Source organism: Sinocyclocheilus anshuiensis, unplaced genomic scaffold (assembly GCF_001515605.1).
Source record: "Sinocyclocheilus anshuiensis isolate Anshui unplaced genomic scaffold, SAMN03320099.WGS_v1.1 scaffold1152, whole genome shotgun sequence".
NCBI lineage: Eukaryota > Metazoa > Chordata > Actinopteri > Cypriniformes > Cyprinidae > Sinocyclocheilus > Sinocyclocheilus anshuiensis.
The window spans coordinates 400,508-412,407 of record NW_015551083.1 but is presented as its reverse complement, the minus strand read 5'-3'; the positions used below and the strand labels follow the sequence as shown (position 1 = coordinate 412,407).

At 41.6% G+C, this 11,900-nt stretch overlaps 1 protein-coding gene across 1 annotated transcript in view; it reads right to left on the bottom strand.

Moving 5' to 3' along the window:
- Positions 1 to 1,037: 1,037 nt before the first annotated feature.
- dnm3b (dynamin 3b) overlaps positions 1,038 to 11,900 on the bottom strand; it is a 21,695-nt gene continuing 10,832 nt past the window's right edge. Inside the window, exons 13-21 of the mRNA XM_016452616.1 lie at positions 11,839 to 11,890; positions 11,546 to 11,554; positions 7,738 to 7,851; positions 5,799 to 5,908; positions 5,287 to 5,398; positions 5,015 to 5,179; positions 3,310 to 3,545; positions 2,699 to 2,872; positions 1,038 to 1,480 (exon numbers count right to left, since the gene is read on the bottom strand). Coding sequence (XP_016308102.1) covers positions 1,438 to 1,480; positions 2,699 to 2,872; positions 3,310 to 3,545; positions 5,015 to 5,179; positions 5,287 to 5,398; positions 5,799 to 5,908; positions 7,738 to 7,851; positions 11,546 to 11,554; positions 11,839 to 11,890 — 1,015 coding nt within the window. The 3' untranslated portion in view covers positions 1,038 to 1,437. The remainder of the gene's footprint in view (positions 1,481 to 2,698; positions 2,873 to 3,309; positions 3,546 to 5,014; positions 5,180 to 5,286; positions 5,399 to 5,798; positions 5,909 to 7,737; positions 7,852 to 11,545; positions 11,555 to 11,838; positions 11,891 to 11,900) is intronic.

The window sequence follows — 11,900 nt, the reverse complement described above, 5'->3', positions numbered from 1 at the left end:
CAGAGAGAGATGTTTCTTAAGAATAAAGTGAGTGTTCATCTCACCGTCATGATGCTCTAGCTGCAGGTTTCTAAGCTGATCTGAGTTGTTTTTAGCATGTAACTCTCAGTATAACATGTTCAGCTTCCCTTGCAGTCTTGAGTTCAGCATTCATTGATTCAGATGCTGCGGTCATGAGAAATCCTGCTTCATTCAGTCTCTGTCCCTGCTCTCTAGCTCCCGTGTGTTTATGGGAGTAAACAGCAGCTAGTTTCATCCCTTCACAGGGCAGTTTAAATGTCATCAGACTATTAAATTTAATACTGCATGACACACCATTACATCCATTTGAACACGCCTCTGATTCACAAACATCCATATATTCATGTTTTTAATAATGAACGTAAAAATACATCAGCGTTTCCCAAGAGTCCCTGCATACTTCTTACATTCCTTATTTAGTCCTTTTTAGGAATGCTATAATATTATTTTCAAATGAAGAGTTTGTCTTGTAATTACTTAACATGAGTACAGTAAATGAACATCATCAATGCTTAAATATCACTAATCCAATGAACAGACCGATAGAAACGACACGAAACTACTGTCAGATTTATTGCAAAGTAATGGGATGATGTTCTGGATAATTGTGTTGTATTTATCTGAAACACATACAGTACATAGAGTTGATTTTCTACACAGCAGAACAGGTGTATACTGTAGTTCCAGGGACTTTGGATTAACTGTCATCAGCTAGTATGGCAAGCAGGTGGCGCTATTCAAGAAGATGAATATATTTCATATTTTGGTGCTCATATAAGTGTTTGCAGACAATGACGACTACAGATGTAACAACAAAACAGGCAAAACGGATGTTCACAACTAAGAGAAATAAAGTTCTCTGAGCATTTTTAATGACAAACAACATTAAGAAATAAAAACATTAATAATTTAAATGTCAAAACACAAATATCACATAACCTTCAACTATTTTACACGTTTATCTTTTAATTTAGCCACAAACACACACACACACACACACACACACACACACACACACACACACACACTTCCCAGCTTACACTAAGATATATCGCTCACATACTATGGTATAATGTGACAGAAGTATGTGGACACGCTTATCAACAGCCTAAAATAAACAAACATGCATCGCTAGAAACATCAATGCAGTGCTGCACGCTTTAAGGAATGGGAAGCACAGCACTACCACGAACGATTCACTACAGAACAGAGAGGTTTGGGTGAAGACTAGAAGAGGATCGCATGGATGAGACTCCACGTCTGAACCAGACTGAACCACAGGCACTGACAAACAACACACAACCAGCACTGCTATCAAAGACACCAGCACACGAGAAGGGAAGCATCACTGGGACATGCAGGGATTCAGAGCTTTGGTACGGGACACACATGAGAACGCTCTGGAAAAACAGCCTCTTAAGGGGGAACCTGTCTGGTCGGGGAAGGTGGAGGACGACGGCTGTGTTAGAAGAAGAAGAAGAAGAAGAAGAAGAAGAAAGTGGTGCATGAGAGCAGAAGCGTTGAGGAAGGCAATGGATGGTGGGGCGAGAGACAAAAAGACAGAATTAGTATCTGTAAGCAGTGTAGCATTATAAGACACGTTATTTGCTGACTTGTTAATATATATATATATATATATATATGTGGTCACATGAATGTTGCTCTAGTACTGGAATTGCACTTTAGTGTTCTCATGAAAACTGGTGCTACTAGTGTAGTGCATGATTGTAGCACGTCTAACAAAGGTATGAAAACGGACGAGACACGAGTGTGAACACCGGTGTAAACGTAGCTACACAAGCCTGGTTTCATGCATCGTTACATTTGTCAAAACACAATTCATAAGACAAGTATGTACTGCACTCTCTGCATTGCCTCCAGGTTTGCTATAGTGAGCATTAGTGTAAAATCTCTTCTTCTCCATCAGCTCAACCGGTAACACTTTATTTCGATAGTCCACTTTAGACATTCTATTAACAGTAAGTAACTTTGCAACTACATGTCAACTAGCAGTTAGTAGAGTATTAGTAGACTGTCTGCTTAATATCTTCTAACACTTTCTTTGTCAACTTATTCTACTAACCCTAAACCTACCCTTACAGTCTACTCCGAGCGTTAGTAGACATGTAGTTGCAAATTAATGAGAATTAGTTGACATGTAGTTGACATGTAGTTACAAAGTTACTTATAGTTAGTAGAATGTCTAAAGTGGACTATCGAAATAAAGTGTAACCGCTCAACCAATACTGAGCAAGATTTTTAGAGTTAGGGTTAAGTTTATATCTAACTACCTGAATAATAACACATCTGACTTAATGACATTCGCAAGAAACTTCCTTTTACTATCGAGCTTTGTTTACGCCACAGTTGGACTATATTGTACAGTATGTGCACTTATGTGTACTTGCCAAAGAAAGTAATGTAATATAAGGTAACTACGTGGGTTAAGGTTAGGTTTAGGGGTAGGTTCAGGGTTAGAACCTAGTTATTACCCAGTTATTTAAATTACTATATCAAGAACATGCAAATAAACTGCACACTTGCAATGCACTGGCCAAGCATTCGAGCATGTGTTTGTGTACCTGCGAGGAATATTTTAATATGACTAGAAATGCATGTAGTAAGTAAAGAGATGAGAGAAGTGAGAGAAAGGCACAGATGAAAGGGCTGGTCTCACCTGGGAATGCTGGGAGGCGCTCGGTTGGGCCGGCTGGGAACCTGTGGGCTGTCTGCGCTGTTATTCAAGGGCCCCAAGGGTCCGGGGCGAGACGGAGGCACAGGAGCACCTCTTCCAGCGGGTCTCTGTCCCGCAGACATCCGGCGCGGAGCCGTGGGGCTCGGAGGAGGAGACCTGCAGAAACCAACAGAGACACTCACAGCAAAGAGAGAGGAGGAACTCAACTCCACAGCAGCAGCAAACTACACAGAACTCCAGACAGAACGGCTTCCACTGGCTTTCTGTCACAGAACAATCTGGCTTCATTCCACAGCTGAAGAACGCAAGCGATTACGGCGTTTGTTGGTCGACCTCCTCACTTCTCACAAGCTCCCATCGAGGCTTTCAAGGATGAAGCAACCAATGAATGAAGCCAGATCCACCCTGAACTGACTGACCACCTGGGAAAGGCCTGATAGTCATAATCAGCCGTTTAGGGTTAACCCTAACCGTTTCTAGTCGTCCGGTTCAGTCTGAAGTGGACATCCATCACACTGCAGTGAGTGATCCTGAGATCTGCAGCTCTGGATCCTCCTGTGCTTTACTCAGATCAGACAGAGAAGAGGTGTTACCTGCGGGAGCCGGCCCCGGCGCTCAGCCAGGAGTTATCCACCGGCGGAGGCAGCGGTGTGGAGATGGTGGTGGTGGAGATGTCGCCGATGATGGCCAGAGCTTCTTTCAGAGCGTGGTGTGTGCGCAGAACCTCCTCGCGCCGCTGCACCTGCTCCTGAGACTCGTCCATCAGAGCGTTCTGATCTCCAGCCGAGTACAGCTGCGCCAGGAGCTCCGCGTTAATGAACTCCTTCACCTGCGGAAGACGACTGATGTTCATTAGTCTGATTATCATGACAACACACTCACTCGTGTCTTTCCTCTGCTGTGGCCTCAAAAATATCTGGACACTTGAGCCACAATTAAAGATGTAAGCATGTCTTTACAGGATTCAACTGCATGCATGGTGTTTATTTTCACGACACAAACACACCCTTTAAAACATTTACAAGTGAAGTTTGTTAGGTTTCATGAATATAAAATAGTGAATTGGACACAGTTTTTGCCAAACGTTGTGTTTGTTGATAGTTAATGCTCTGAAGTACACCTGAGCAGAACTGACCACGAGAGCAGCTGCTGAGAAATGAGTGCGTCACAGAAGTCAAGTTAGGTTTGAGACCAGCTCCAGCATCATTCGAGCGCAGATTCCGTCTGCTTTTACCTTTTATATCTAATGCAATGAAGTTCAGACATTTTTAAGTGTGAATAATGTCCAAACTCTTTTTGGGGCCACTGTACTGTAAATATATATTAGTGCTGTTAAAATTAGCGCGTTAATGCATGTGATTCATTTTTTCAGTTTAACGCGTTAAAATATTTAACGCAATTAACACAGTGAACGTCTTTAAGAGCACATGAAACGGGAGACTTTCAGATGCTGTCAGCCGTTATACTGTGATCGTAGCACATGCTCTTCAATATCACACAAATACATTTTTTAGTGTTTGATAACGTTATTCAATTTCTGTATATTTCCTACTTGCTGAAGGGCACAGGTAAATATGACATTTATTATAATGGGTTTATGTGAAGATTGTTTTAAGCTCATTTAAATTATAAGTTATTTTTTAAAGTCTAATAAATGTTAAAATGGGCAGCTCTCAATTATACTGTAATGTTGAATGGCTAGTCAATGGTTAAATATTAGGAAAAAACACTATTTGCTAGAGACATCAGTAGTATTGGTATCAGTGACGCTCGCCTTCAGTCATTAAAAAAGATGCCATTAAACAAATATTAAAAATATAATGTCTTTATGTGGTTTCTACATTAAGTTGAAGATTGAATGTGAAATTATTGCAATATAAAAGTATATTTAAAAACTTTAATGTTAGGTGGGATTAATCGCGATTAGTTTCAGAAAAAAATGTTAGATTAATTAGTTCATTCTTTTAATTGACTGACAGCTATTTTTTTTATTTTGCGTATCTGACTCAAATATATTTCGTTATTTGTAGTCTGAACAGCAAAATGTTTTGATGTTTACATATTTATCCTGATATAAACCACATCTACATGGGTTTTGAAAATCAATCAAATTTTTGCAAATGCTTTTTAGTTATAGTCTTGTAGTCCGAATCGGATTTCACGACTCGTATATAACACAGTACAAGGTGCAGTACTGTAGTGAACAATAATGCTGATTCTTCTGATGAGCATCTCAGATATAATAGTGTTCAAACGGTCAAATCCTCATCTGTCCTCACAGTCACACAGCATCCTTACGTTATTGATCATCAGATGCATGATGCTCTTGGGCATGAGGTCGCGGATGCATTTGTTGACGATGGCCATGTAGGAGTCCACCAGGTTCCTGATGGTCTCCACCTTCCTCTCCAGCTGAGGATCCATGGAGAAGTTCTCCGACGGACCAGAACTCTCACTCTCCACCTGAGTCCAGGGACACAATCAGACACGTGAGGTGAGAAGGAAGATGGTTCATGCTTCACTTTGAGGGGAATCTCATGTTAGTGGGATGTGAATGACGTGTCACTGACCCCGGCCCTTTCGGGATAAACGCCGGCGCGCAGCAGCGACGCTCTCCAGCTCTCCACCTCCTCCAGAGTGTCACACGCCAGCTCCAAGAAACGGTTGTCCTTGAACACGTTCCTGAGAGAAAGCCAGCCGTCACTCAGATGAAAAGCACTGATCGCTCTCACCTGTGTGTGAAGAACCTGCAGGAATCCTCTCTGAAACTCAGAGTCTGTGTGGTTTCTCAACTATGAGCGGAAATGAAGACTAACCTCATACCGCTAATAACCAAGAAAGTGATTCCACGACATTGTTCCTCTGCGCTGTCAGAGTTGTGATGTGGACATTTCTATCCTCACAGAACTGGAATGATTATTAAAAATTTAAACTTTAAGCGGTGAACGGGTCTTAAGAGTTTCTTATATCCTCTGTTCCTCACGGTGTGGTCTTTGAGAACTGATGACATGAATCAGATCATTTAAAACAGCTCTGACAATTCTATTGAAAACAAAAAGAAAGTGAGAAGTGATTTATTTACCGCTGCTCCGTGTTGAAGATGGCAAACATGTGCTTGCTGGACATGAAGCTTTTCTCCACATCTCTGACCTTCAGATTGTCCAGGGGCAGCATGTACTTCTTCTCTTTCTCCTGCGAGATCCAGACAAAGCCATGCATCAACATGTCAGCACGTTCTTTTCATGATAAACAGACTCCTAATGCAGCATCTTCAGGGAATGAGAGAAAAGCAGTGAAAACAGACCATATATACACTGCTAATCTGAGAGAGAAATGGAAAACGGAGAGTTGGATAAACATGTAAAGATAAAGAAATGATGGTGAAGAGAGACGAGTGCATGTGGAAGTCATGAGATATGTTAGGAGACTGATGAGGAGAACACAAGTTTAAACCAAAACTATCATGCAGAGAAGCGTTAGACTGTTAATGGGTCAATCTCACAACAAACACTTCAAGAAAATATGAAATTACATGTTTATAAAGGAAATTACACTCATTTACATTACTCTAATCATCTTGTCTGAACACAAAGACAGTATGAATAACATTATTCCATAAAGACCTAAACAATATAGAAATTAAAATTTACAACAACAAAAAATGTAAATATGAATGTATGGAATCTTTTCTTTTGTGTGTAAATATGTAATATGTTCACATTACAGTAATGACATTTTTGCAGGGAAATGTTTTCTCTATTTTCAAATGAAAGTGAAACACTAGTGAACTAAAGCGAGCTGCAGCTTCTCCTCTGGGTTTCTGGGTTTCATAAATATGTTCCCCACACTGCCGAGGAGCTGTTTTCTGTCTGACAGAGAGATTCAAGAGCAGGCTGGCACTCGATCTGAACATCTGGAAGCACTTAAGAGCTGTGAGAGAGACACATCAGACCAGCTTCAGCAGCAGACCTCTGGAGAACAGCCCAGGCCAGATGAATGCACAGCGGCGATCATCGGACGGATCGGGGTTACGCTCCTCGAGAGCTGTGAAGAACGTCAGGATCCGGCGCGGGACACAGAGCCTCGTGAAGACGAGCGTCTCGGCGTCTCAGTGTTCAGTCGACCTGTTCATGCTCACACTAGTGTACACTAGTCTGCACACTGCTTAGACGCGGTGAGGAAAAGCCACAGAGCATGTGACGCTTGGGATTTTTCAGGCTTTTCTCCTTGTCTTTGATTTAAGCTGCTTTGGCTTCAGTGCTAGTGAAGAGGACGATCACACACAAACACCAAACACTGGACGACACTCAAAAAACACAGCCGGCACCAAGCTTTTAGCTTCGCCGCACACCAATGTTCATACGAGCTCTGCAATGCTGCGGTTTAGAGCTCAACAAACGTTTCATCCAGTTTTCATCCAACTATTGATGTTCACAGTGCTAAACGTCCTGAACAAATCGACTGTTTGCAGACTTCAGTGACCAAAGCCATGAAACAACTCTAACAGCCTAATTAAAGAAATGCAGCAAACTTCAGTATTAAAGTCACAATAATAAAAGCAGAACACGAGGACGTTTGTTAGTGACAATATCTGATAGTGAGAGTTAAGTTGGTTTGCTTGCATTGGTTTAGAGGAATCTGTCATGACATTAAAAGAATGACAAAGACTAATCAGTACATCTGAACTCGTGAACCACTGAATCATTTCAGACACACTTTCTTCCTCATTCCTGCACGGCTCATGCTGCTGGTGACTGATATCAGTCTGTGTTTTTTAATATTAACCGCACAGGTCGTTGTGTTTTCAGTCATGGGGTGACATGAGGATTTTGGTTTTCATGTGCTGATGGTTTCAGGCTGAATCGCTGAGTTTGAGTTTGAGCTGCTGCAGAGCATGTGAAGGGTTATTAACATCATTAAATAAAGTCATCAATCCCTCTCATTCTTCATACGGAGATGCATTTCAGCATCAGATCGACTCCTGACGCATAAAAGCATCCCATAATGCCAGAGGAGCTCACCTCGTCATCTTTGAACCAGGACAGGCTCTCGGCGGTCAGCACGAACCAGTACTCCTTCGCTCCTCCCTTCATGATGCTGATGTTATTGATGGTCAGCCAGCCCTTACGGATCACCTGACGGAGGAAGAGAGATGCGTCAAACACAAACACACGCTCGGCACAGCAGTGATCAGTGCAGAGTGTGGATGAATGACGTGAAGAATCAGTGTGAGACACGTAACGGTGACGGAGAGCAGACTCGTGATGTTTACACAGCGCTTCACACAATCCACTGCAGGACTAACATCTGAAATCAGCATGCTATTTAAACTTGCATTAAACAAGTATGCCTTTTTACTCCCCGGCGTCTGGCAAATAACAAGAAAACATTTCAGTTCTCTAGCTGTACAGCGTGAACACAGTGCACTATATAGGGCACAGGAGCCGATGTGAGACAGTGACGGTTCATTCCCACTGAATGAATGATGTAATGACTCAAACAGTCACTAACTGCAGTCAGTGTAAAACCCCTCCACTAACACACAGACGAGTGACAATCAGTGCATCTGTTAAATCAGCGCCGTTAGACGAGCTCAGGTCGACCAATCCACTAACTGCTGCATAATACATTCAAACATTAATGATAAAATGTTCATTAAACTCTTCTAGTCCTGACAGATCATTCATATGCAACATTAATGATGACGGAGCTGCGCTGTGATTGGATGAAAAGCTCAAAGCTGTTACTCTATGCAGTATCAGCCAATCAGCATCCAGGATTACAGCTGTCTGTTTTATCATTATCATTACTGAATGTAGTTTATTTATTGTTGCAAGACATTCATTAATAAGGTAGTTATTAACAGCAGGTGTCTCCAGCATGCGTGATCATGCGTCCCTCTGAAGCTATAATCATTACACACAGAATCAGTGCAGTGCTCGGTGTTCGCTAGCAAACAAGCGTGCTCTATAGGGACTGATGGATGTTTTCAGGCTGATGGTCACCTCTGTTTCTGCCTCGATTGCTCAGTTTGGCCGGGTGATCAGCTCTAGGAGAGTTCTGCTTGTTCCAAACCCCTTCCATTATGATTTACAGATGCTATGGGCTCTTGGGATCTTTTGTAGTTTTCTCCAGATCTGTGCTTTAACTCAATCCTGTCTTCCTTTGACCTCAACGCTTGATTTTTTTCAGCTGTCAGTCCTTATATAGACATTGTGTCTTTCCAAATCATGTCCAATCAATCAAATTTGCCACAGATTTACTCCAATCAAAGAGTAGAAAAACCTCAAAGATGAGCCACAGAAATGGATTCACCTGAACTAAACCTCACGTGTTATAGCACAGGGCCTGAATACTTATGACAACGTGATCTTTTAACACATTTTGCTTCATCGTGTGGCATGGAGTGTACATGCGGAAAAAATTAGAGTATTTGAGAATAAGGCTGCAAGAAAACAAAATGTGAAAAATGAAAAGTTTGAATCCTTTCTGAATCCAGTGTGAGAAAGACTTAAAGGGACAGTTCACACAAAAATGAAAATCACCCCATGATTTACTCACCCTCAAGTCATCCTAGGTGTATATGACTTTCTTCTTTCAGACGAATCCAATCGGAGTTATATAAAAAAATGTCCTGGCTCTTCCAAGCTTTATAATGGCAGTGAATGGGTGTTGAGATTTTGAAGCCCAATAAAGCTCATCCATCCGTAATAAAAAGTGTCTCACACGGCTCCGGGGGGTGAATAAAGGCCTCCTGTAGCGAAGCGATGTGTTTGTGTAAGAAAAATATCCATATTTAAAACTTTATAAACCGTAATCTCTAGCTTCCACTTACTGTTGTACGGATGACGTAGGCATAGCATAAACTCCGGTGAGAATATGCTCGTCTCGCGAGAACCGACGTTTGTTTACACGAGCAAAGGAAGCAAAGTTACTTTAGCAAAGGAAAACCAGTCTCCTCTTGGCTTATATCGAAATCCTTCCACATTTCTCTTTACAAATCCTCGTTTTGTGCTTCTAATTCGTAACCGGTGTTGTGTTTTGCTCTCTCCGCTGCGCTTCTGCATTCGTCACTTCTCACCGGAGCTTACACTACATCATCTGCCAGAACGACAGTTAGTGGAAGCTAGAGAAAAGTGATTATAACGTTTTAAATATGGATATGTTTCTTACAAGAACACACCGATTCGCTGCAGGAGGCCTTTATTCACCTCCGAAGCCATGTGAGGCACTTTTTATTACAGATGGATGAGCTTTATTGGACTTCTTTTGGACTGTTGAAAAATAACACCCATTCACTGCCATTATAAAGCTTGGAAGAGCCAGGATATTTTTTAATATAACTGATTTTATTCGTCTGAAAGAAGAAAGTCATATACAGCAAGGATGGCTTGAGGGTGAGTAAATCATGGGTTAATTTACTTTTTGGCTGAACTACCCCTTTAAAGTCACACAGATCTGAAGAAACTATCCTCTGGTTCATGCAGTGAACTGAACTACATATACTGCTCCATCACCTCAGTGCATTTAGTTACACACATAAACCTGACGTCTTACAATTATTCCAGAGGCTGGAGGAGATGAGGCCTGAAGAAACACACAAACACACACAATTTTATGCTCAAGATCCCCTTAATTAAAGCCAATCAGCACTCATGGATCACTGGATCCTCCAAACGTTCTTCTCTCATCAGTGCACCACGACACTAACTTCACCACACTACGCTGAGTATAAAGTATAAAAAGTGAAAGTAACGATTGCTTGTGTTTCACTAAGAATGTTTAATGAATAATTAAACATGCAGACCTGAGCCACAAATACAGCAAACTGAGGCTGAACCCTGTCAGACGAGCTTCTGCAGACAATAAAATAACCCTGACTGATCGCTCGGGTCAAGTCTCCTCAAACTTTCTGCTGCAGGATTTCATTTCTCACAGCAAACACGCTCCCAAACTAAACGTCTGTCCTATGTTTCTGAGGGTGTTGTTTTTCCAGGTGTAAAGACACGATCTGTGAACAGCCCCTAACTGCTGCACTGCAACATTTCCACTTTGGGTGTGTAGTGTTTTTCAGTAATTCTGTGTTAATGTTGCCATGATCTGAAGCGTGTGCCAGTTACACTTCGGTTTGGCATTATTTGTCAATAATTCAGCAGTCCGTAGTCAATTATTCGGTTCATGTTTCCTCACCTCAAGACAGATTGCTCAGATGTTTCATTTCAAGACCTATGTCAGGTTTCTACTTTCTTACACAGAACTTCAGAAAACCAACTAAAGACCAACTGATTAAAAATGAGTTCTAAGAAAGGCTTGAGCGTGATTTGAGCACAGATGCTACACTGGGTTGATATTTTGTGTCTAATGCAATGAAATTCACACATTTTTGTGTCTACAAGAGCCCAAATGCCGTAGGCTATGCTGTGTGTGGCATCAATACAATAAAACAGAACTATTCTCACGAATGAAGAGGTTTACATCAAAACTATGCTTGTCCACAGTTAAAAACACGACCAGTCCAGTGTTCTGCTAGAGAAAGAGCCATGGAAATGAGAAAAATAATGCAAAGGTGACATGTCGCATGTTACGTAAAGCAATGAGGAAACATGAAGTATATACATAAGTATAAACATAAACATAAAATATATAAAGTATAAACATAAACACAAAACAAAGTATAAACATAAGTTCCTGAATGTTTGACAGGTTCTGTTGTTAGGATGCATGAACAGAGGAGTTTCTATCTGTCATCAGTGTGTGTTGAGACAGAGTCAGTCTGACACTGATGAGACAGGAGTGATGGAGAGAGACACGGATATGAGAGGCTCTTACCTGGAGCTCCTGAGCCAAACACAACAGCACATCATGCAGGAGCCGCTCGCGCACACAGGAGGATAGTGAAGAGAACATGACACACGTGTGTGAGAACAGAAACACAACTCAACATGTCCATAACACATGGACATACTGACAAACACAAGAACTACTGAGTAATAAAGTGAGGGCAGTAAAAGCAGAGCAGAAAGAAAGTCAAAGCCATGTAAAATTACCAAAAACAAAGAAATAGCATTGATGTCTGGAGTGCCATAAACATAGACGGCCTTCACAAACACCAACACACTGACCTGATTCCCTGCAGAGCTCTTCTTATTCGCCTGACTGCTGCGCTGCTGAGCACTGAGAGACA